The 24,920-nt window shown below is 45.6% G+C and overlaps 1 protein-coding gene across 1 annotated transcript in view; it reads right to left on the bottom strand.

The window, feature by feature from the left end:
• ADCY2 (adenylate cyclase 2) overlaps positions 1-24,920 on the bottom strand; it is a 432,640-nt gene that overhangs the window by 15,577 nt on the left and 392,143 nt on the right. Inside the window, 5 exon segments of the mRNA XM_058430099.1 lie at positions 4,994-5,300; positions 6,710-6,911; positions 7,917-8,063; positions 19,143-19,301; positions 24,496-24,580. Coding sequence (XP_058286082.1) covers positions 4,994-5,300; positions 6,710-6,911; positions 7,917-8,063; positions 19,143-19,301; positions 24,496-24,580 — 900 coding nt within the window.

Genomic DNA, 24,920 nt, shown 5'->3' with positions numbered 1-24,920 from the left:
CCCAGGCTGGAGTGCACTGGCACCATCTTGGCTCACTGCAACCTCCACCTCCCAGGCTCAAGCCACTCTCCTGCCTCAGCCTCCCGAGTAGCTGGGACTAGAGTTGTGTGCCCACCACGCCTGGTTAATTTTTTGTATTTTTAGTACAGACAGCGTTTCACCATGTTGGCCAGGTTGGTCTCGCACTCCTGAGCTCAGGTGATCTGCCTGCCTTGGCTTCTCAAAGTGCTGGGATTACAGGCACGAGCCACTGCACCCAGCCAACTCCCTACCTCATTGGGTTTCAGTTAAGATTGAATACAAGCAATGCATTCAGCCTGCATCCCTGGGTCTTGGGTCTTAGTCTCCTTCATGATAGTGTAGAGATGCATGTCACTCTGCTTGACATGACAGCCATCTAGGAGGGAGATCCTAGTGTTGTTTTATGGCTAAGTGTGGTACTTTTCCCTCTTACTTACAGCTTTAACAACGACCAAGATGCCTGACCTTTTAAGTGTCTTTGAGATTCTCTGTATGTATAGAGAAGAGGGACAGTTCATTTTCTTTCAGTTTTGAGTTTCCTGTTAACAGCATGAGAGCAGAAGGAAATTTCTCTCTTCTTCTGACACATCATGACAGCTTTGGTGTTTGCACAAAAATACACAGACTTAGGATTTTTTGCTTTTCATTTCCACAGAGACCTAAGCTATTCTTGATTCTTACCAGTGAAGGGAACTGGGGCTATTAGTTTTAATGGACCCCTTAACTACTATGACACTGGCAGGGACGGTCTCTGAATGACTCCTAGCTTCCTCTCTGGCCCATTTGGCAGGATTCCTCTAATCTTCCCAGATTCTCTGTGCCCACCTCACACAGGAATTGCTGTTTGTACTCCTGGTTCACTCCCAGACTATAAAACTCTGAGAGCAGTCACCAGCATGTACCTGGAACTTGGCTCAGTCAGTAAAGAAAATGTCTGTTGGATGACACAGCAGCCACATATAGATCCTAACAGGTGAGCCAGGTGGTCCTAACTCAGAGCGGTCCTTGGGCGTCAATGGATGCGGACAGCAAATATTTCCTGTTCATTGCTTTGTCAGCTCAGTTTTGCCAATAGGCTAGGAGAGTGAGGGTAGGAATCTCAGAGGTGGCTCAGATGGAGCCTAGGGTCTGATCTGGGGGATGGAGGGAGCAGAATAATGGAGCAAATTCAGCAAGAGCCAGTGGAGCAGGAGGTCGCGCTTATGAACTAGTGATGACGCTTGGCCCACAAACCCAGGCCTGCTGTTGGATTTGTTTAGATGTAATAAGTAAATAAAATTATATATTTATTTTAAATAATATTTGGATAAAATAATGTTTTAAAAAATAAAATAATTGAAAAGAAAGCAATAACACAGATTTTTTTTTTTTTTGAGATGGAATCTTGCTCTGTTGCCCAGGCTGGAGTGCAGTGGTGCAATCTCGGCTCACTGCAAGCTCTGCCTCCCGGGTTCACGCCATTCTCCTGCCTCAGCCTCCCAAGTAGCTGGGACTACAAGCGCCCACCACCACGCCCGGCTAATTTTTGTATTTTTAGTAGAGATGGGGTTTCACCTTGTTACCTAGGATGGTCTCGATCTCCTGACCTCGTGATCCACCCACCTCGGCCTCCCAAAGTGCTGGGATTACAGGCGTGAGCCATTGCGCCCGTCCCAGATGTTTTTAAGAATGGAAGCAGCACCAGTGCTGACACCTTGCTGGAGAACAACCCCCCCCTTTCCTCTTGCTCCCCTGCTCTCCCCTCCCTGTCTGTTCCGGGAGTGCAAGTTCTTTCCTTCTAGGTTGTTGGGGGAAATGGGTGTCAACCTGTTAGAAACTGTGAGTAACGGCTAGAGGTACTGCATGTTACAGCAATACTACAATCAAAGCATGGGTCTGAAAGAAAGTTTTCTTCCCTAAACTTTGCTTTTGAGTTCAGTTCCTAGAAAAATTAGTTTGAAAAAGATCAAAACTATTTACATACTCGTTAAGGGCAGATTTCCACATCTGAAAAGCCCCTCAGATGTGGAACAGGTGAGGCTCTGGAGTGCAGCAGAAGGAATGAGGCAATAGGGAGTGGTGTGGACTACGGTAGTGAGAGAATACTCCCAGTCTAATGAACAGCTGCTTCTATGCTCCAGCTGGCTGCTGTCATCAGGATGAAGATCAGGTAGATAACCCACCAGTCAAACAGATAACCCACCTACCAGGTAGATAACTCAGGTAGATAACCCACTCATCAGGTAGATAACCCACTCATCAGGTAGATAACCCACTAATCAATCAGGTAGCCCACCTACCAGGTAGGTAACTCACCAATCGGGTAGGTAACCCAGCAATCACGCAGATAACCCACCAACCAGGTAGATAACCCACCATTCAAGCAGATAACCCACCAACCAGGTAGATAACCCATCAATCAGGAAGACAACCCACCAATCAGGTAGATAACCCACCCATCAGGTAGATAACCCACCCATCAGGCAGATAACCCACCAATCAAGCAGAAAACCCATCAATTAGGCAGATAATCCACCCATCAGGCAGATAACCCACCCATCAGGTAGATAACTCACCTATCAGGCAGATAACCCACCAATCAGGTAGATAACCCATCAATCAGGAAGATAACCCACCAATCAGGTAGATAACCCATCAATCAGGTAGATAACCCACAAATCAGGTAGATAACCCATCAATTTTCAGGAGTACCTGGATCATTTTCCAGCAAAATATCCTTTAAAAAAAAAAAAAGCGAAAGTCTACAAGTCAAGGAGAACATACCACAGCCACCAGTTTTCTCTAAAGTCCATGGAAAGAAACAAGCAGGGGCTGCAGGTATGAGGCTCAGAAGAGAGTGACGTCTCGAGGGCAAAACAAAGGGCCCTTGAGATGGGCAAACTCTCATTTTCTACCGACCACTAAATTCAAGCCAGGGTATCTACACCTCAGGGAGTATGCTCAGGGAATGAATGAAAGCCCATTTCCAGTTTAATATTTCCTTTCTTGACAAATGCCTGTTTCTTTTAAAAACAACAATCCGTTCTTACATGTAATGCAACCGTTTAGCCACATTGTTGACTTAAGCTTAAAATTGGAATGGATCATTTCATTTAAAAAGTACAAATGAGGCAAAACAGAGCCAGGCACAAAAGCCCTGCCTCACTAGGTGCTGACATACTTCTATGCACTTGTTTCTCCATGGGTAAGTATGTTGTTACTGCAAAGAGAAAATGCCAAGGTAATTACAAATAAATGCTAAATTTTAAAAGGCTATTACCCAGATAATTTGCCTCTTTTTGGATTTAAGAAAAAGCCATTATTCCTTGGGTTACCCTATGTATTTTGTAAACTGAATATCTTTTGTTGCCACACTAAAGATTTGGCTAAACAATAAATAGAAAGTATTTTGTCTATAACTAGAGAAGCAAAGGCTTAAGCCCATTTTGGGCAGGTTACAAAAGGTAAAAGTGACATTCATTTCTTATAAAAGTAACTAATATTAGCATGAATATTTATCAGGTATGTTATTTTCCCCAAATCAATTGTAATGAACTTTCCTTTCAGAATACATTCATTGCACTTCAAAATATTTCTAGGATGCCCTTATAAAGAATCTAATTAAATGCTCTAATCACAAATAGCACATTCAGTACTGAGAGAATTTCCCTCCATGGATATGACTACATATCATATTTCAATGTCCCAAAACCCTTATCTCTGTTCTATTTGAGGCAGCAATGATACCAATATGCAAAATACGGTACAAACCACAATATATTATTATTACTGTCAGCATTTTCATTACTTACTATGCCCATGGAGTCTATTAAGTATTTTGCATATTAAATATAGTCTTCTCAACAGCCTCATGCAACGGGCGTGATCACCATTTCATGCATAAGGTAACAGAAGTGCAGAACACTTAGCTATAATAGTAAGTAATAAGCAGTTTCATTTGATAGTCATGCTCTTTCAACTCTACCCTGAAAACAGTCACGTGTTAACAACAGTGGCTGGGTTTGAAGTCAGCAAGCCATTCAACGATAACTAGGAAGACAAGTTTCATTGCTGGGGCAGCTGAGGGTGGAGGAACGGGGCTCCTGGCAAGGGATTTGCTAAAGGGCTGGGAGCAGCGATGAGTGAATAGGATAGATACAAATGTAGGGGTGCAGGGATGCTCAGGAAAGGGTGGGGGCTGGTGAGGGGCAGGTGAGCCAAGGACAACAGGAGGCAGCACCAGAGGCTGCAGTGTGGAGCTCTGGACAGACAGATACACTCAGGTCTGAGCCCTACTCTATGGCTGCTTGTTTTCCCTAGAACACGGAGAAAGTTACTTGACTGCTCCGTGCCTCAGTTTCTCTATCTTTAAAATGGGCAAAGAGTTTTACTACTTACCTCCTAGGCTTGTTGTAAGGGCTCAGGAGCCATTCAGTAAAGGTTCAACAAGGTCAGGGAAAGAATTTAGAGGGTTTGCATTGGAAGTGGCAGGTTTGTAAAACAGAGTGAAGGAAGCTAAACACTGTCTGGGAGGTGGAGTGGGCACAGGTGCAATCACTCCTTGAACAAACACAGGTGATCACTTAAAGGCCTTGCTGGGAACTTTGAAGGCCACTGCATAACACACAGCACCTGTTATAGTCTGGATGGTGGCTAAGAAACATACACACACTTCCAGGAAAGTTGAAAATGACAGGTAGCAAACAGTGAAGAAAGGAAATAAGATTTGGACTGAGACAGCTAGGTAAGGCAAAGCTCCCCAGGTCGGGGCATGGGAAAGCCTTCTGTGAAAGTTGGAGCCTTGGCATTCTGATGAGTGAGATTCTGAAAGGCTCCTTGACCAGGCAGGGCATCTTCTGTGACCATCAGAATCACCTGGGTAAACTAGTGGAAATGGGGATCCCCAGAGACACAGCAGGCTTGAGGCTGTCCCTGGAAACCACTGTAACAAGCACCACAGGTGGTGCTGCTACAGGTCATGGGTACACCATACCTGGAGGGGATGTGGATAGGACCCAAGTTGGTCTGCACAAAAGCACATGCCTGTTTGAGGGCTGGTGTAGAGACTGTAGGGAGTGGTAGGGGATGGGTCAGGGCAGTGGGCTGGGGCAGAGGGTTGAGGCCCTGTTTCCACAGTGGGGAGGACAAGAAGAAAATGGCAGTAGTGTTAGAAAGCAGGGTGTCTATAGGAAGCTGGAAGTGATCCAAGTGTGGCCCAATGGTCAAGATAGTGGATAGGATAGAGGTTTTGGTGGAGATCGAATGTGCAGAGCGGATGGATAAGGTCTTAGGAGAGGTCCCTGATGGAGAAGAGGGGTTGGGGAAAGAATATTACAATGTCCCACAGAGACGGAGCACAGGCTGGGGCCAGACAATGGAAGGGCTCAAAAGCCAAGGGAGGATTACTGGGCAAAGGCAATGGCCATCCACAGACAGGGCGTCACCCAGGACGAATGCTCAGAGAATGTAATTGGACTGGAATTTTGGAATCTGGAAGTGTTTTTTTGGTCATCAAGAGTAGAATTCCTGATGGCATTGGTGAGGCAGGATTGTGGAGGTGTAGAGAGAAAGTAGAAGGTGAAAGATAAATGCAGTGGCTACGGACTCTCAGTCTATAAAGTGTGGCTGCAGAAAGGAAGAGAAAAGACCTGGAGACTTTTCTTGAACATCCAGGAGACTGGGTCTGATGGAGGCAGAGTTAGGGTCAGGAAGAACAGGCAGACACGCACCCTGGGCTGTAGAGTGATGGGCTGTAGAGTGACACCGATTGTGGAACAGGTCTTCACGTGGTGGTGCCTCGGAAGATCTCCCACTCCGAGGCCCTGCCAAAGTATTGTTAGTTGGCTGTCCAACAGCAAAGGGCTGGAGTGGATGTGATTGGGTGAAGTGCTCCTGACGGCCCTCACTAGATGAGCTGGAGAAGCCTCCAAGTCACAGCTGGATGAGGATGAGGATGAGGTAAGTGAGGCACTCACCTCAGGAGTGAAACTTCAGGAGAAAAAGGCTCAGCAATCATGAGAAATAATATCCTAGTGCAATATTTTTAAAAATCAAAATCAATGCAGAAAAATTCAAGATGAGCTAAAATAATGAAATTTTAAATAAAGATACTGCTGTGGACAGGATTGTGTCCTCCCTAAAATTTATATGTTGAAGTGCTGACCTCCCAGGTGACTGTACTGAAGAGAGGGCTTTGTTAGGAGGTAATTATGGTCAACTAAGATGATAAGGGTGGAGCTCCAATCCAACAGAACTGGTGCCCTCTTTAAAGTGGAAGAGAAACCAGCTCTCTCTCTGTCTCTGTCTCTCTCTCCCCTCCATGGGAGGCCTAAGAGAAGTGAGAAGGCTGCTGTTTGATATATATATATATATATATATTTGAGACAGAGTCTTGCTCTGTCACCCTAGCTGGAGTGCAGTGGTGTGATCATAGCTCAGTGTAGCCTCCATCTCCCAAGCTCAAGTGAACCTCCTGCTTCAGACTCCCAAGTAGCTGAGATCACAGGCATACATGACTATATGCAGCTAATTTAAAAAATTTTTTTGCCGAGACAGGGTCTCCTATGTAGCCCAGGCTGGTCTCAAACTCCTGGGCTCAAGCGATCCTCCCACCTTGGCCTCCTAAAGGGCTGGGATGACAGGCACAAGCCACCACAGCTGGCCCGAGCCCTACTATTTCTTGTCTTGGAATTAGTTATCAGCGTCCCACTTGACTCCTCCTTAATCTGCTGATTTCGGCTTTCAGCTGGGGTGGAGGAAAGGTAGGGATAAGAACAGAAGCTGTAGGAAGGAAGAGGAATGGGCTTGCACGTGAAGGATGCCCTGGAAGGTCTGTACCTGCTCAGGAGGGCAGGGCTCAAATGGCGCTGACCGGAGACCAAGAGTGTTTTCTTGTCCCATCCTTGGAACTCCTGATTTCAGAGAAGATTCCTCCAGGATTAAGTATCAAATAATTTAAGGCAGATGAGCAAATCCCAGTATCACCTATCCACATATCCACTGTCACTCACCCGTTAGTACTGGGGAATATTTATTTCACTGAGGAGCAGCTGAGACCCCCAGCCGCTGTTTGTCACGATGCACCCAGGATCACAGTGGTAATCGCTGGCGGTCATGACATCACCATGAATATCTAGCATTGACCTCACAGTGATGATGGTGGTGAGAGAAAATGCACAGGGCCCACAAGACATTTAGGAGGTTTGCCTGAAACCACCATGGTATGTAATCTCATCACTGTATTTCAAAATTCCATGAATCATCATTAACATATGCTCCTGGACAGATGTCAATTTTCTTCTATTTTGCAAGATAGTGATAGAAATAGTGTGGCTGCAATATCCTTAAACCAGAGGGGCGTTTGTTCTTACTGGGAAATGGAACACACTATTCTCTATGTAGAAAGTTGAAAAATAACACCTATTTCAAATTCTAAAACAGACACTCTGTCCCTTCGAAAGTATGTTGTATTATCCCCCGATACAGATTGTATTTTCAATAATAAAATGTCACCCATGCATAGTGCAAGTTGATATCTGACAAAGGCATTGAAGTAGGCACAAACATACTAATAGTCTATTATAATTCATTATCTTTTTATGTAGAAAGGGCTGGGCAAGTATTTTACCTTGAATTCAAGCCTTTGTAGAGAATCCACTAGCACACTGGATACACATTTGATTTAACAGATTTTGGTAGCTGTTCCTAGCAGTCATACTAGCTTCAAAAATACAATGTATTTGTCTACCTCAAATTAGTCAGAGACCTAAATAAAGCAAAAGGCTTTAATGCCACCTGCCAGAAATTATGCCAAAGGACAAGTTTTTGGGATAGGCTACTATGCTGAAGTAACTTCAAGTGCACAGGTGTGAGACTGGGTGTACTCCTGCCCTTCAAGGGCAACTCTCAGTACGTACATCATCAAAGTCAGCGATGATCTCGTTCAGGAGCCGAAGGCATTCCAAGCCCTCCTTGTTCACGTCGGATTCTGTATAAAATTCTTTGAAATCCGGAATGGAGGCAAACATGACGCAGACGCAGTCATAGGACTGGTGGTATAGCTCCTGCTTGGGAGAAAAGCAAGAGCTGATCAGTAGGAGACTGACCTTTAAACAGAAACACTCCACAGGCAAGTGGCTTGTTTATGCCAGGATTCACACAGACATCGCCCAAATGCCTACTCCACTTGCCCCACCCCAGCTGCGGCCCAATCCACACACTGCCGCTGCTTGCAGGGGGAAGCTTCTAATGAGCTGGATTCAGGCCACTACCAGTTAAGAAGAGGTGTCTTGCCAGTTAAACCTCTCTGTCATATTGACTTGAGACAATGACAAGAGACCACAGAGTTCTGGCTTAGTAAAAAGTGTCCTTTAAACAACTGAAGGGAAACAAAATAATTTCCCAAACTCTCAGATTGTCCTGAAGTAACTCGTTATGGCTATAGTATTTGGATGGGAGTCTTGATGAATTTTCCTCTTCAGTGTCTCCTGAAAAGAGCATATGGAATTCATCAAGTTACTTCTTATTACACCAGAAAGAACCAATAGAGCTCCTCAGTCTACTTATTTATATTAGACACTGACTATATTTATTTAGGATATTCTTTTGTTTTTAAATAGAAAGAGGCTCATAGTTCTTTATCCATAGACATGAGTTAAATCGCAATGTCTCGCAAACACAATTTTAGGGTGTTTCTATAATTTTCCCAACACAGTGACACCTTCGAATTCAATGAAGGTTCCAGAAAGGATGAGTTGTTAGGTGGTCTTGGGGGCTAGTCCTAGGTGTGGAGGATCTGCCCTTCCACTGGCAAGGGCTCCTCAGACCCCTGAGATGGCCCTGACACAGGCAGACTGGCCGGGGCCACTGTGGACGCAGTGCAGCATGGGAAATGCTTTCTTCTCCAGGAAAGGTGAGGAGAGTTCTGTTAAACAAGATGGCCGACCTCTGAGGGGAGGGAAAAATGGTTGGTGCTTCCTGCGTGTCTGGCAGGGCAAGGGAATCCGTTCTACATGAACATTATCAGTAAGCCCTGCTCTTTGGGGCACCCAGATGAACTCCTTTGCAGAGAGCAAGCACTTAAATAGTATTATAACTCCAAGGTTTGGTGGCACCTCAGAGGAACTGTTCTTTCCCCAGGGAGGTCCCATCACAAACCCATCAGAGCCAGGGCAACCCAACTGAAGGCCACAACAGTTTTGAGAAAAAGATGGACTCATGTCCTGTTCTGGTTCTCAGGAGCAGCCACTCTATAATCCCTACTACTGCCTCAAAATCTGTACAAAGTACATGAACAATGAAATCAAGGTTTTCTTTTCTATTTTGTGCTCAATAAAATCGGTTTGTGGACTACAAACTGATCACCCACCTTCTTTGGCAGAGTGGTCACTTGGAAGCTCTGAGGGAAGGCCCAGGGTGAGCTCAGGTCACTGCTCACCTGGTCCTCAGATTCAGGGCTTCCATAAGACTATAACTATTGGGAAACCAGGGAAACTTCTAGGCTTCTCAAATTCTCTGGAGCCTGTGAAACTTGGAGGGCCGAGAACCATGCACTGAACTCGTGAGAGGTTCCCTCATGTGGTTGCATTGGGCGTAGGGCCAGAGAGGATTGCATGCTGACTGGCAGAGGACTTGAGCTGGGCTTAGACTTCCAGAGGACCTGGGGGCTAGAGTAGGGCAGGTGGGCAGCCTGTGAAGATAATTTGGAATTCAAGGTCTAGAATGGGTGACCCATGTCAGCATATAGCTACCCAAAAGTATTACTGAGCTTTAGAGTTGAAAGTGAGTTTAGATGTCTCCTCAACATTCATTCACATGTAACCATTCTGTTGAACAAGCTCAAGGCATGAAAAAATAATCACAAAGCAACTGCATTTCTGTGGCCACTACCCCAAAAAACTGTGGCCACTACCCCAAAACACTGAAAGTTTTTGGAGTGTGGCTAGATCTTCCCTATCTTGAACGAACACTCGGGGCTACCCAGTGGCCCTGCATGTCACTGTGTGTAATGCAAGCTCCTCTCATCCATAATTAGAGGCCCCAGTCCAAGAGATAGTCAAAACTCGGCAGGGTGCATTGGCTCACGCCTGTAATCCCAGCACCTTGGGAGGTCGAGGTAGGCGGATCATGAGGTCAGGAGATCGAGACCACAGTGAAACCCTGTCTCTACTAAAAATACAAAAAATTAGCCAGGCACGGTGGCCGGCTCCTGTAGTCCCAGCTACTGGGGAGGCTGAGGCAGGAGAATGGCATGAACCTGGGAGGTAGAGCTTGCAGTGAGCCGAGATCGTGCCATTGCACACCAGCCTGGGCGACAGAGAGAGACTCCGTCTCAAAAAAAAAAAAAAAAAAGAAATAGTCAAAACTCTTGCCCTCGTTGTACCTGTGGCTTGTGCCCTTCCCCAGTGTGGGCCTTTTGCAGGTGGAGAAGGGGTATCAGTTGGCTTCTACTCTCTCTCCACCACTCCTTCTACCTCCACTCTTCCTAACTTGCTAGCCGGGTTTTCCAAACCATCCAGAATGGAGAACAGGGGAAGGAGGAAGAGGCTGCAAGGAAGGACAGCTTCCTATTAGCTGCATCCTGCTCCCTGAATACTCAAACCTGGCTTTCCTCCTGTGGATGTTTTCATGGGTTTTTGGAAGACTCCCTACCATTTCGCCCATCCCTGGACATCCCCCCAACGCTGAGTGTTCCATGATGGAGGCCATGCACATTGCTCCTGCTCCTCACTATCCTCTCAGGTCCGGGCTTTCGGGCTATTTCTTCGAGTTTCTCTGAGGAGGTGCCTTCACCTCCCACTGCCTCCCCTCTGTCTCCCAGGCAGCTTTGTAACATTGGATCTAAAACAACCCTACACCAATTCTCTTTTTCTTGCTTGATCCTTGGGCAACACTGAGCACCCTTTGTTGTCCAAACAACTGACAGTCCAGCCATGTCCCAAACCACAGCTCCCCACCCTTTGTGCCCAGATGCCCCATCAGCACCTGCATTCAGCATTTCCAAGTATCAGAACCTGTCTGCTATCGGTGTCCCCCAGTTGGAGATGCTTCCCAGGACCACTCAGAGACTCAGGTCATGGGGTGTTCCCAGGCTGAGCAGTTCTGGCCTGTTCACAAGGCTGGAGGTGAGGGGGGATCCCCACCTTCCCCTCTAGGAGGGAGCTCATCCCCACTACATTCTGCCCAAACTGTCTTTCAACCTCTAGTCTTCTGACCAGTTCATAAGCTCCCTGCAGGTCAAGGAAGGCGTTTGTAAGCTCTGCACACTGTTTAATGCCTCCTTTGGAATAAGGGAGCAAGTGTCTCTTAGTGTCACAGGCTGAAATTCCCTTTGACACCCTGTTACACACACATGTGCCCTATCAAAATGCCTGCTGTGTGCCAGGCTCCATACCAGGTGTTAGGGACACAGGGGAAAAGAACACAAGCCCTGCCCTTAAGGAGCATAGAGTCTAGTTGGAGAGAAGAGAAAATCAAGAAAACATAATAAAGTGCAATTGGTGCCGTGGGCCCAGGTGTGGAGATGTCTGGGGCTTTTCATCCAGGTGGGCATGGGGGTTGGAGTGTTCTAGAAAACATTCAAAGCTGCCACCGGCGCTCAGGTCTCCCACCTTCCAGACCAGACTGGTGCTTTGTCTCACTGACTCGGGCTGCGTAGAGGCTTTGGATCTTCCACATTTCCCGAGTTGACCTATGTGGGAACTGTTAAGCACCTGGTGTCCCCAACTGTCAGTTAATGCCTAATTTACTCAGGGGAGTCAAATGACTAGAAAGTACAGAAGCATCTATTGAAACCCCAAGGGCATGCTAGCCTGACCCTCCTGCAGAGGACGCATGGGTATAGAGCTTAAAGCTTAGCGCTGTTGAGTGATCTGCCCGGTCGTCACTGGGAGGGCTCTCACCAGCAGAAAGGGAGGTGCTGTTTGCACACGAGGGGCATTTCCCAAATTTCTGTGGTGGCATCCGTGGCTCATGTGGCTTGTTTTGATCAGGCATTGGCTCTCTCTGAATGAGGCTGTCTGGCTCACAATCCTCTACCATCTGGGGACTTGGCACGGGGTCGATTTGGTGACAAAATGCAGTCTTCTCCCCAAGTGATGAGAGCTGGCTTTGATGCCCATTGAAGGGGCTTTTCAGAAATGTTCCTGCCACACACAGAGGTGGGGAGAACAGGCTTCCGAAACAGACAGGGCTCCCATCGGGGTGCACAGAACTCTCCTGATGAGCCTGAGGGTTGTGTGGGCTGAATCTGGCCATGACAGTTAACAGCTGATGGAGAAGCTTCAGGAAGTTTTAAGTAACACAAGTGCCCAGGAGAAGGAAGAGGCACTGCAAAGCCAGTGTAGACACAAGCAGCCAGCCCTGTGCCCATGAGCCTGAGCATAGGCCTATGAGCACTTCTTCACTGAAATAAAACCTTTTCAGAATTGATTGTTACAGCGATTACATCATTCTTGACTCCCTATTTCTGAAGGGAAATTAATTTCCTTTGTGCATTGATGCAGTGGGTAGGAGAGCAAAAATGACATGATCTGTGTTAATGCAGGTCTTGGTATAAGCTGTGCCATTTTCTAAGGATTGTTCCAGAAGCCATGGAGTGGAGGCTATCCAAAGACGCCCTGCCCCAGACTCAAAAAGTCATCAGCAACCACAGGTTGTGCCACAGAGAGGAATGGAACTGCCTCCCTGGTCTCTCCCACAGCCCTGACCTATCGGTTTTGGTCCCAGGAGGCCGTTCATCCTCAGGGCAGTGATTCTGCAGGGAAGCAGCCCCCATCCTGTTTATGCATGACGTATTTCACTAGTTAAGTCAGAAAGGATGCAAGTATAAGCTGATCCCACGCAGGGAAATAAAACATGACTTCAAGTCCTCTTTTTTTTTTTGGCTTATAGGTAGACCTTGTTGTATTGTGTCTTGCTTTATTGCAGTGCACAGATATTGCGTCTTTCACAAAGTGAATGTTTGCTGCTGCCCTCCCTTGACCAAGTCTAATGGCACCATTTCCCAACAGCATGTGCTCATTTTGTGTGTCCATGTCAGCATTTTTTGCAACAAAGTATTTTAAAGTTAAGGTATGTACATTTTTTTTTACACATAATGCTATTGAATACTTAAAACATACAGTATAGTGTAAACATAATCTTCACATGTGCTGGGAAAGCAAAAATTTGTGACTTGCTTGATAGTGATATTCACTTTATTGCAGAGGTCCGGAACCAAATAGGCAATATTGGTGAAGTATAGCTATATTTGCTTTTGCCAAAGTCTTGTTTTCCTGTATTATTTCCAGAAGACTCACAGAGCAGTATCACCAAGAGTTTAGCGGAAATGGATTAGTGTGGTGGATGCCGGGGTAACCCACACAAAGGGGCTGAGGGCCTGCTCCCATCCACCCCATGCCCCAGAAGCCTCCCCTGGGGCCTCTGCATTCAGAGGCACTGAGCACTCAGCACCAGGGCTTGGCCCACCCTGCTGAGAGGGGGCTGGGAGGGCAGACGCTGCCCACAGTGCTTTTTATCCAACGCCAGGAACAGGAGCGAAGTGATTACATTGGGTTTTGTTTTCCACTTTATTCGGGCTCCAAAAATGTTGGGCAAGAGCCCTTTCTGAAAGCTTTTGATCAATTCCCAGGGGCAGTGATTCTCAAATTTTGCATGAATCTGAGATATTTGCTTAAAAGATAGCTAACAGTATTTACTATATGCCATGCAGAGTTCTAAGAGCTTCATCTAAATTATTGCTTCAAAAATTGGTAATGGTCTCTGAGAGGACTCTGAGGCCCCACAGCCATGCTTTGCTCTCAATCACCTCGCAGGGCCCAGGAAGTCAAGGAAGGCTTGTGTGGGGACCAGGAATAGCCTGTTTAGCAGGTGCTGCAGGTGGTCCTTCACTTTCAGAAGCACTGCTCTTGTCTTCAGGGACTTCTTTGGTCCCAGCATCAGCCACACTCTGCCATGCAGGTTCAGTAAGGGATAGGCCTTCTGCTCGGGGAAACCTTAGGGAGGGAAAAAACTCAGGCAGGATGTCAGTATTTGGTCCTGACACTGTAGAGGGGACAGAAACCTTGATGATAGCTACACTCTTAAACAGCATGGGCACTGTTATCATTCAGCGTTGCAAGGCCACACAATGTTAGCCCCACCTGGCCTGGGATTGCAAGGTTAATATTACATCATTAGGTCAAGTAAATAGATTCTTCTGTCCAGTGAGGAGGCTACTTTAGGGCAGCAGGGTCCGACGGCCACAGGGGACATTCTGCAGAAGGGAGGGGCAGGACTTTGCTATGCTTTATGCAGGCAGGTGGCTCTCCTTATAACACCCTCATTATGTGTTTTCAGAAACAAACAAAACACAAACAAAACTCTCCCTTTCTGAGACTCACTGTGGGAACTCTGAGAAGTTTTGGCAGGGGGTTGGTGCCTCTCTTTCTTGCTCAGGCCCTTTGTGTGGGCTCTGTTTTGCATGCAGTGCTGTTCCCATGGGCACTGAAGCCTCCAGAGTCTCCCCACACTCACTGTTCCCACAACTGGCTAGCAAACCTCCCCTGGGGGAGTACAGGGTCCTTGAGGAGATGGCGTGGGGCTGCTCTGATTGTGGTGGGGATTGGGGGCTCCTTTTAATAGTTTAGTCCCCAAGTCTTACAATGGCTGCTAGAGTAGCCATCACCCCCATTGCTTACCCTATTAGACAGAAATTGGTAGTAAAATTTGAAATGTTACAGCCAAAGGAAGATTTGCATTGTGTGTTTAAATACAGAGAACCCTGCAGCCCGCCAGCTGAGCAGAATGACACGATCATTTCATTTCCCAGCATCATAGTGGGAATGATGATGCTCTGATTTAAGGTTCAGTGTCCACTCTTCTCCCTTCCAGAGAACCATGTCAGGTCAGCAGTGAGAGTGCAAGCCTGCCATGCAGGAATCACTGGCCTTCAGCGTAATCCAAACACCCTTGGCATGCCTGTTATGGAATGTGGAGCCATCTGTGCTGGTCCGAGTCTGAAGAGCTCTGAAACAAAGCTCTTTCATTTTCCTGCAGGGCTGTAGGCTGCCCTCAGTCAGGTGTAGATTTGAGGACCCCGTGTTTCCCGAATGAAGGAAGGAACCATCTTCAGGTGCTGCAACTGGAAGCTTGGTGAACAGGCACTGACCATCTGGAGGGGGATTTATTTCAATGCTTAAAGACAGGTCCCTATGTACACACAGGGCTACAGTGGCTGTGATGACACCCCCAAGGGGTTCACCTTCTTTATTTGACAAATACAGAAACAAAGCCCAGAGCTGGCTTCATCTAAATGTTTCCATTCCTGCTTTGTTCCTGGAAAGTTCCCGAGCTGCCCTTGCAGTGAGGCAGTGCCAAAACCAGGGCTCACCCCAGGTCCTGAGTCCCCACTCTGGGCTCCTGTTAGGCCGTTCTGCCTGCCCCACTACTCAGCCTTACACCATGGAGCTCGCAGGGTGGTGAATGCTACAGGAGACACCGTGTGTCTTTTTTGTTGTTGTTGTCGAGATGGAGTCTCATACTGTTGCCCAGGCTGGAGTGCAAAGGCACGATCTCGGCTCACTGCAATTTCTGCCTCCTGGGTTCACGTGCTTCTCCTGCCTCAGTCTCCTTGGTAGCTGGGATTACAGGCACATACCACCATGCCTGGCTAACTTGTTTTTGTATTTTTAGTAGATACGGGGTTTCACTATGTTGGCCAGACTGGTCTTGAACTCCTGACCTCATGATCCGCTCGCCTTGGCCTCCCAAAGTGCTGAGATTACAGGCCTGAGCCACCGCGCCCAGCTGACACTGTGTGTCTTTAACCCAACAGCAGCACTCCTTAGGAAACTTGGAGGAAAATGTCACGTCACCCTCAGGAGCACCAGAGGGTTGTGCAGTGGCATGAAGGTCCCTGGTACACAGCAGGGCCATGGGGGAAGTGGAGTAGTCACTGTGAGCTGCCGACACCTGCACTTTGCTGCTGTCTTCCCTCTCATGCGTATCCCACCTGTGTGGATGTGGGACCCATGCACGCCTCTGTGAAATGCCCACCTCACCTAGAGGACTGCAGTGCGAAGGCACCATGCAGATGTCCCTCAGCCTGCCTCCTGCAACTGGAAGGCAAGGCACCATGCTTCTTCTTTTATGGATGAGGACGGCGAGGCTCAGACAGGGAAGTAACCAGCTCATGTTCACAGGAACAGATAATGCTGGGAGTAAAATTTGAGGCCACACTGTGTAGCTCTAGGTTTTATCCTCCTTCCCCATCTTGCCTTTCCTTATTATTTCCAAGGAGGGTAACTGTATTCTGATGCTTGCTTAGAATAAGCCAAGCACACAGGAAAGAGCAGAGAGAACCTGCTACTCCTGGAGTTCTGGCCCAGGGAAGCTGTCAGGACCACGAGACAGGGCTCTGCAGGGCTGTGAGGCTGAACCCTGGGGCCAGGGTACCTTCTGTGCTCCCCACAGACCTTCACAGACCTTCTCGAGCTCCAGAGCTTTCCTCTGAGCCCATGTCCAGGAAGGGACCCTCCTATCAGCTCCCAAATTCTTTTTAAAATGTTTATTTATTTAGAGATGGAGTTTCGCTCTTGTCGCTGAGGCTGGAGTGCAATGGCGCGAGTTCGGCTCACTGCAACCTCCACCTCCAGGTTCAAGCAATTCTCCTGCCTCAGCTTCCTGAGTAGCTGGGAATACAGGCACCCGCCACCATGCCCAGCTAATTTTTTTTTTTTTTTTTTTTGTATTTTTAGTAGAGACGGGGGTTTCTCCATGTTGGCCAGGCTGGTCTTGAACTCCTGACCTCAGGTGATCCACCCGCCCTGGCCTCCCAAAGTATGAGATTACAGGTGTGAGCCACCGCACCCAGCCTCAGCTCCCTTCCTCATCTCCCTTTGCTCTCTTCCTGCCTGCTCCAGTGGGCTCTTCTCAGGTCTTGAATTAGGCACTTTCCTGGCACCTGTGGAAAAGTAGCCCCTTGGAGCCTGAAATGTTCTCTCCCTGTTCCTCTCCCCGCCTGGTCCCCTTCTCCTAGCTAGTTTCTAGCACTTTATTTCCAGATTCAGAAGCCACTTCCTCAAGGTGGCAGCCTTTCTGGAGTACCATATTTACACCCCAGTGTCCTTGGAGATAACAGGATCCTATCCTCAGGAGGTGCCCAGGGAGGATGAGGCCACCTCTAATCCCATTCATCTCTGTATCCTGGGCCACCACCAGCCTGGCTACAGGGCAGAGGAAACATGGGGACCTTGCTGAATTTAAAAATGGGCTGGAGACTCCCGTTAACGAGAACAGAGGCCCTTTAATAGATATTGTGATTTTATTACCTGTGATCAATAGGAAAATCAGGTGCTGAAGAACCCACCAAATGTAGTCAACACGAGGAGAAGGAACAGGAAAGCCAGCGGGCCACGAGGCTTGTTGTATAGCCCTGGAAGGCCCACTGCGCCCTGAACATTTCCAGGGAGATGACAGTGGTGATGTCTAGCACCTCATCTGCCACCTGGCACCTTATTCTTAATGCCAACTTCAATTCTGCTACAGAAAAATACTGTTCCAAGGCTTCTCACTGCAGGTTGCTTTGTGTTCTGGTATCATCTGGGTTGAGCTTATCCATTAAGGAGTTCATCCATCTACAGGTGACCCCCGCCTCTTTCACGCATGCACTCCCACGCCCCAGTGAAAATGTCCTAAGAACAGGGGTTACACCTCTGAAAAAAGAATCTCAAGACCCCAAACTCACTAAAAGTTAAGCCTGGGAACTGAGTCATGCAAGAAACTGCCTGCTTTTTGTTCCCACATGGATGGCTGCAACATAGAAGGGCCACAGAGCACCCTAGGTGGCCTCCCTCACAACTGCTCAGGAAAAAATTCCTTGTGGGCCCTGAAATCTTTCAGAATAGACACCCCCCCAAAAAAAACTGACCAGAAAACAGAGTTCTGTTGACTCTCATCCTGGCAATGGAAATTAATAGCTGATCTTCACAGACACTGGACAAAGACAAGACCAGAAATTATCCCTCGGCTGAAGCAGAGGAAGGCATAATGGGCTTCTCCTGACTCCTCTCTTTTCACATGGAAAATGTGGTTTCGATGAGCACTAATCAAGCCTCACAAGAATGTAACCACCTCCCGTCTACCCCATTTCTCTTTTTATTCCTTTTCCTCCTTCCCCTACTGTCTACTCTTTCCCGTTTCAGTATTGAAGTTCTCAAAACTCTCTTTGGGAAAAGCACAGGCCAGGAATCCTAGTGTAACTGGTGTTTCTTTTTCCTGGGCACCATCCTCAACCTTGGAAAATAAACCTCTAACTTGATTGAGACCTGTCGCAGACACTTCTTGGCTGACACATCTCAGACATCTGGGAAACAGCACACAACTGAGCACCGGGCTTTTCGTCCTGTGGATGCTCAGATACATGTTTCTTACGTTAAGTCTAAATGTAGACACATCTGCTTTCTCTTGCACTTCAGCAAGATTAAAGACATCTCAGGACATCTCCCTTCAAAAACCATTTCAATATTTAACTGACATTGTAGTCTTTGCTAATCCATTTGGATAAACACTCCATGAAATTCCCGTTTCCATCGATTCTAATGGATGGACTCAAGTCTTTGGTCTGCTCTTGTGTAGATAACTCCTAAATCCTGTCACACTCACTGTGTATCTGATATCTTTGAAATTCTAAGAGCCTTGGAAGGCTCTCAGGGAAGCTGAGTGCGGGGAAACAGTGGGCGTGTGGGAGGCATGGTTTAATGTTGCCTCTTGGTTTGAGCCTCCATTGGGTGCTGGTAAGGCAGGCCTCCTTCCACAGTGGGGAGAGAGCAGTGGCTTCTTTGGAGGCATATTTGGGATCCTAGTGCCTCATAATGGACATTCGGAACTTTACATGATTGGGGAAAAAAATCTCTAATAATAAAGTCTGACCTCCAAACTCAGACTTTTAGAGGTCATTCTAACCCACTCTTCTCAACTGATATCTCTATAACCAATCAATATCTTCTTGAAAACTGAACAATTCAAACCAATCTTGGCCATTTTGAACACTCAGATGTGCGAAGTACTGCAGCCTTTATGTCACTGAAGAAGCTTTCAGCCCTCACCCAGGTCATCACAGCATCCAGCCCCATCCCCCAGCCACCAGCCCCCGCTGGTCTGACCTCATTCTTCAGGCTCCTGGCCAGGAAGTGCTCAGCCACGTGCGCGGGAAGCACGTTCTCCAGCAGCACGCGGTTCAGGTTCTCCATGGTCTCTATCTCCTCCCGCTCTTTTTTGAACTTGTTCTTCCATAAGAAGTCTAACCTACAGTAATATTCATTCTGTTACAAGAGGACACAGAGGTAAAGAAACAATAGGCATCTTGTCCTGCCAGAGAGTGGAGGTTTTAAAGAGAAAACAAAAAGAACAAAATGAAACCGAAAAAAGAACCCCCAAACAGAACTTCCACCCTCCCTACAAAGCCCTCCGTGTCCCTGAAATGTCCTTCAGTCAACCTCTGACATGGATTTGCAAAAAACAAGAACCAGCCTCAGAAACAGGGAAATCAGCTATATGGAGGTTTAAATTCAAAGTGCCATTAAAGCTTCCTGTGAAGTTATGCTACTAAAAGATGGCTCCAATTATTTTTTGAAAAGAGGCATTGTAGAATATAAATGATGAATAAATGAAAAATGAAGAATGCCTCTGTAGAGAGAGTGCATTTTTTGATGATTTGAATAAAAACTGTATTGTTCGTTTATGGCAGTTTACCTTTAGCATTTGTAAATTAGTTTTTCCCTAACACAAACTGTATAATTAAGTAATCATTGCAAAATATGGATTTTTTTTCCACTTGGGATTGTGCTGTTCTGACAGAATGCAATTCATTACATTTAGAGAAAAGTTCATTTTGATATTAATTAAGATAGTGCCTGCTAGTAAAAACCTGTGTTCATCCTTTATAATGTATTAAAATATAATGTATTTTAAAAGTAAGTTATTACTAACGTTGTAGGAATGGAGAGGCCCAATTACTGACAAAGAGTCTTTTGGGTCTTGGCATCATTTTGTGCCTCCTATGATGTAAGTAATTTAATATAATGAAATAGTCTTGAATGGATCCTCCTGTAATAGAAGGGCTTAGTGGAGAGTGTGTATTTCACACAGATAGTCACTTATTGACAAATAAATGCGAAGAAGAGCTAACTGCAAGTTTTCGGTTTGCTTTGTTGAGTTGATTAATTCTACCAGTGACAGTACAAAGTAAAACAAAACACACACACATGCACACAGATGGCCTCTCATGCACAAATGGGAATTAAAAAAATTTAAAATCCACATTTTGAAATTTGAAAGAACAATGATCATTTATTAGTTATGTTTGATTCAAATTATCTGTCATACATTAGGAAAACTCCTCCTCCTCTGGTGTGGCATTTATGTTTCTCTCATGCAGGAAGGCATTTTCAAAAAACTGCAGAAAAGATATTTTAAAAGTTTGTTTATATTTAGCCAGACATGGTGGCTCATGCCTGTAATCCCAGCACTTTGGGAGGCCAAGGTGGGTGGGTCACTTGAGGTCAGGAGTTTGAGATCAGTCTGGCCCACCTGGCAAAATCCTGTCTCTACTAAAAATACAAAAATTAGCCAGGCCTGGTTGTGCGCACCTGTAATCTCAGTTACTCAGGAAGCTGAGGCAGGAGAATCACTTGAACCCAGAAGGTGGAGGTTGCAGTGAGCCGAGAATGAACCACTGCACTCCAGTCTGGGAAACAGAATGAGACTCTGTCTCAAAAAACAAAAACAAAACCCCAAAAATAAAAGTTTGTTTATATTTAAAGTTTCACGTTCATGCCAGATTTTCCACACCATGGACTAATAGAAATTATGCTCTACATTGACTAGAAAAGCCTTCTCACTTGAAGAATGGATATTTAAAAAAATAAATCAGTGTTGTGTCTGGCTTCAAACTAAAATGACAAATGCAACCACTGGTGGGGGCATTGAGAAGACACAGGTGCGCACTTCAAATTAGACAAAAGTGAAGCATGAGATGAAACTACCTCCGAGGGAGCAGTTAAGGCAGCAATCTAACCCAAGCGAGCATGAAAGGTTTCTGTGCGCCATGCTAGGATGTTGCTCAGGTTTTCAGAGCCATTGTTATTGCATAACAGGTAAGCATTTTGTAAGTCTCCTACTAAAAAAAATCACAGTATTTTGGAACCAGCTGCACTGAAGCGAAATAACATTTTGCCAAATCTATCTATCTCTCTCTCTCTCTCTCTCTCTCTCTACCTACCTACCTACCTTTCTATTTATCTATCCATCTATCAATCATCTATCACCTTCCCAAGCAATGCAATCTGTTTAGAATCCTCTGTCTTACGTGTAACTAGCTGGCACATTAGCAGCCTGTATGAAGGGCTCCCTCAAAAAAGACTTAAAAAAATCCCCAATCAAATGGAATGCATTGAATAATAATCCTCCAAAAGATAGTTCCAAGTCCTAACCCTTGTTATTTGCGAATGTGACCTGATTTGGAAATAATGTCTTTATGAATGTGATTCAGTTACAGATCTCAGGATAATATCATCCTGAATCTAGGGTCGGCCCTAAACCTCAAGACAGGTGTCCTTACAAGAGAAAGGAGGGGGGGATTTGACTCAGAGACATGGTGGGAGGCCATGCGCAGGCATCTAGCAGAGGCCAGGATGAAGCCCCTGCCTGGGTTACTCGGGGAGGGCACTGCTGTGGAGGAGACAGAGGATTCTGTGTGCAGGGGAGGAACAGGGAGAGACATGGAGGCTTCTTCAGCTTCGAGAGCCTCCCATTCCTCGGATTGCCACCCACCTCTCGTATTCTGCCTGGGGTACTCTACAGGTTTTCAGGGGCCCAGATCCCATGAAGAGACACAGAATTTGCTTTTCACTGGCTCTATCAACAATGAGTGAGACAGAAGGAAGAGCCTAGGAGAATCCTCCAGGACATGCCTGGGACCCCATGACCCTCCCTGCTGGGGCTCACATCTAGCACAGCCTCGAGGGCAGTTCTGGGCTTTTTCTGATTCTGAAAACAACCGGAGGAACTGGAGGGCTTCACATCTTTCTACATGGACAGAAGAACCAGTCACTGGGCTGGAGTACAGGGCAGTTGGTGACCCTGTAGATTCTTGGGTTCTAAGCTCTCCTACAAAACAACAGCTTCATTTTGAGGTCATGTAGACTGTCCGCTGGTTTTATAGTAGAAATGTATCCCACCTTAATGTGCTGCTGTTTAAGCTCTGGTGAGACACCAAGCTTCTTTCTTTTTCAAAAGAGACACCTGAGTTGGCTAACACATCTATCATAAACTAGATTTAGTACAGCAAGTAGCACTGTACCTGTTGCACGAGAGACATGTTATGTTTTCGTCAAGGCTACTTAGATACCTAAAGTAATATTTAGTATACTGATTTGCTCAGAAAGCAAACATATCTCCATCATTTCAAAAAAGATGGTCATGGAGCAGGACAAATAACAATGAAAATAGGTTGCAAACTGCATATACTATCACTGAATAAACCAATCAGGAAATACAATAACTGAGGCCATGAATGCTTTACTTATGGCACTTGAAAAATCTTATTTCCAATATGGGGTGTTTTGTGATATGCCTCCCCTCCTTTCGGGGAAGGGAGTACTAAAGCACTGTATCACAGACTTCAGAGTTCTTACCCAGAAGACTTGGGGCCTTAGTAAATCATTCACTCAATGATTTTGGATTGTAGGTCAGCCTCCTGGCTCACCTTGGTATTTCCCATGGTGTCTTATATAGATCTGGTGATTTATAGCTGGTGTTAAAGAATGGTTATGAAGAATGGTAAACCCTTTTGAGGGAGTAATTATTTTTATAGGCCTCTAGATGTAAATATTACTTTTTGCTACATTAAAGACAAAAATGGAATGACTCCCTATGATACTGGTATCAACCCAATTGTGTAAAATTAGCACTCAATCATAATATTGAACACTTTTGATTATTTATCTTAACTGGAGGGTAACGGATTATCTGTCAGCCATTGGACTTAACCATAATTATGTAGTGGTACTGAATGTGTATCATCTCAATGACCAATAACAAAGTTGGGAGAATTTAATTTGATACTAGGTTCTTAAAATTTGCTGCTGTGAAGGAATCTGAGTGATGATTCTAGCAGGAAAAAGCATTCCCAGTACGAAATGGAGAAACAGGTGATCCCACACAGGGGATGGCTGCATTGTTTCCTGAGAAATTATCACCTAGGTAATATTATTCAAGGAACCACAATTCTGTCACATCTAAATTATAAGGTACTCAAGGGAGAGCATGCCTGCCATATGAGTGAGAGCAGAAAGATGGCCAGTCATGAGAAAAGAAAAATGGGTTGCAGGAGAAACCAGGGAAAAAGAACCGGATATGGTGCAGGTTGTCAAAACTGCAAGCCAAAGAATGCAGAACAGAGAAAATGCAAGAGGTGTGGTGGGGTGGGAAGAAGGGACCTCAAACAGCTTTGCAGCAGGACAGGACAGCTCAGTGCTAGGGAGATGGATGAAGGCTGCACCATGGGCTCCTAGGGAGGATGCAGCTCACATTGCTTGGGAAGCTAGAGGAGGACAGTTGTCCCAGACTGCTGGCCTGACAGGCAGATCCAGACTCGGTCCAACTGTCTATGCAATTACTAACAGCTTTCAGGTGGGGAGAACTGGAAGCCTACTGGAAGCCAGACCCAAACTCATAAGTATATAGTGTACCTCTTAGATACTGGACAGATTTAATTGAATTGGCATTGCTTCTTCATGGGTTCTTTCCAAATACATAAATCACTGCTTTTTGTTTGTTTCACACCACCCTTCATAGAACTTAAAACACACTGTGGATGAGGCAGAGGTTCTTGGCTTCAGATGAGTCTTGTAGTTTTTGGGCAATTGTCTTTGTTGAAGGCAGAGGAAGAATAATTGTCTTTAAAAATCTTGCACCCACAGCCTCTATTGGAGACCAGAAGGGTTGGAGGGACCAAAGAAGGAAGACCAGTTTCATTTGCATTGCAAAATAAAACTTTTTAACAGGGGATCATATTTCTAGGAATGATTGCAAATGATAGCAAAGGTATTCAGGCCCAGTTCAAACAAGTGTGATACATATTCTGAAATGCAAACGAAAGCCCTAGTCAAGGGGAGATTTTATTTTTTTCAAATAGTGTCAGTTATTGAAGGAACACTTTTGTAGGCTTACAAAACCTACAAAATTTATTTTGATATTTAACAGGAAATTAACTGATTAAAATTTTGGCCATTCATAACATTTGCCTTTTGTGGAAAAAAAGAAAGATATTTTTCCTTTTGTCTATATCGAAGCATCCACACCTGGTACTAACTAGTTTTGTCTTCAGCGATAAGATGATTCTGATTCTTAGACATTTGCTTCCAAGAAGAAGGTTAACTACAATGCGCAGCAAAGCACTATTAATACAGCACTTTAGAGAAAGTATACATACATATATATAAAGAGACTTCTTACCTGTCTACCCAGAACAAGCAGTGTGATGAAGAATATAGAGAGAGACACAGAGCCCATGGTCTTCAGGTCTTTCCAAATGCCTGGTCTATTAAAAAAACAGACAGACAAAGAGACAACAACGCAACAAAACAACATGCACACAGGACTTAGAATTTGAATATCAACAAATGTCAGATTCTCTAGTGCCTGTCTACATCATATACCAGCCAAACACACATTTCAAATCTCCTTCCAAACCCAGCTTGCATTAAAACAAAACAAAAATCCCTATTTTGAGACCACAGTAAAATCATGCAGACTTCCTACTTTATATCAAGCTATACCAAATATGAAAAGAAGACATGCAAGAATATTAATATTTTCTTTATACTTCTGGGATCAATATGGGTAATTGGATCTATGGTTTCTTCAATGTTTTCATCATT

This window comes from Hylobates moloch, unplaced genomic scaffold (assembly GCF_009828535.3).
Source record: "Hylobates moloch isolate HMO894 unplaced genomic scaffold, HMol_V3 SCAFFOLD_17, whole genome shotgun sequence".
NCBI lineage: Eukaryota > Metazoa > Chordata > Mammalia > Primates > Hylobatidae > Hylobates > Hylobates moloch.
This window is presented reverse-complemented; position numbering and strand designations above follow the sequence as displayed.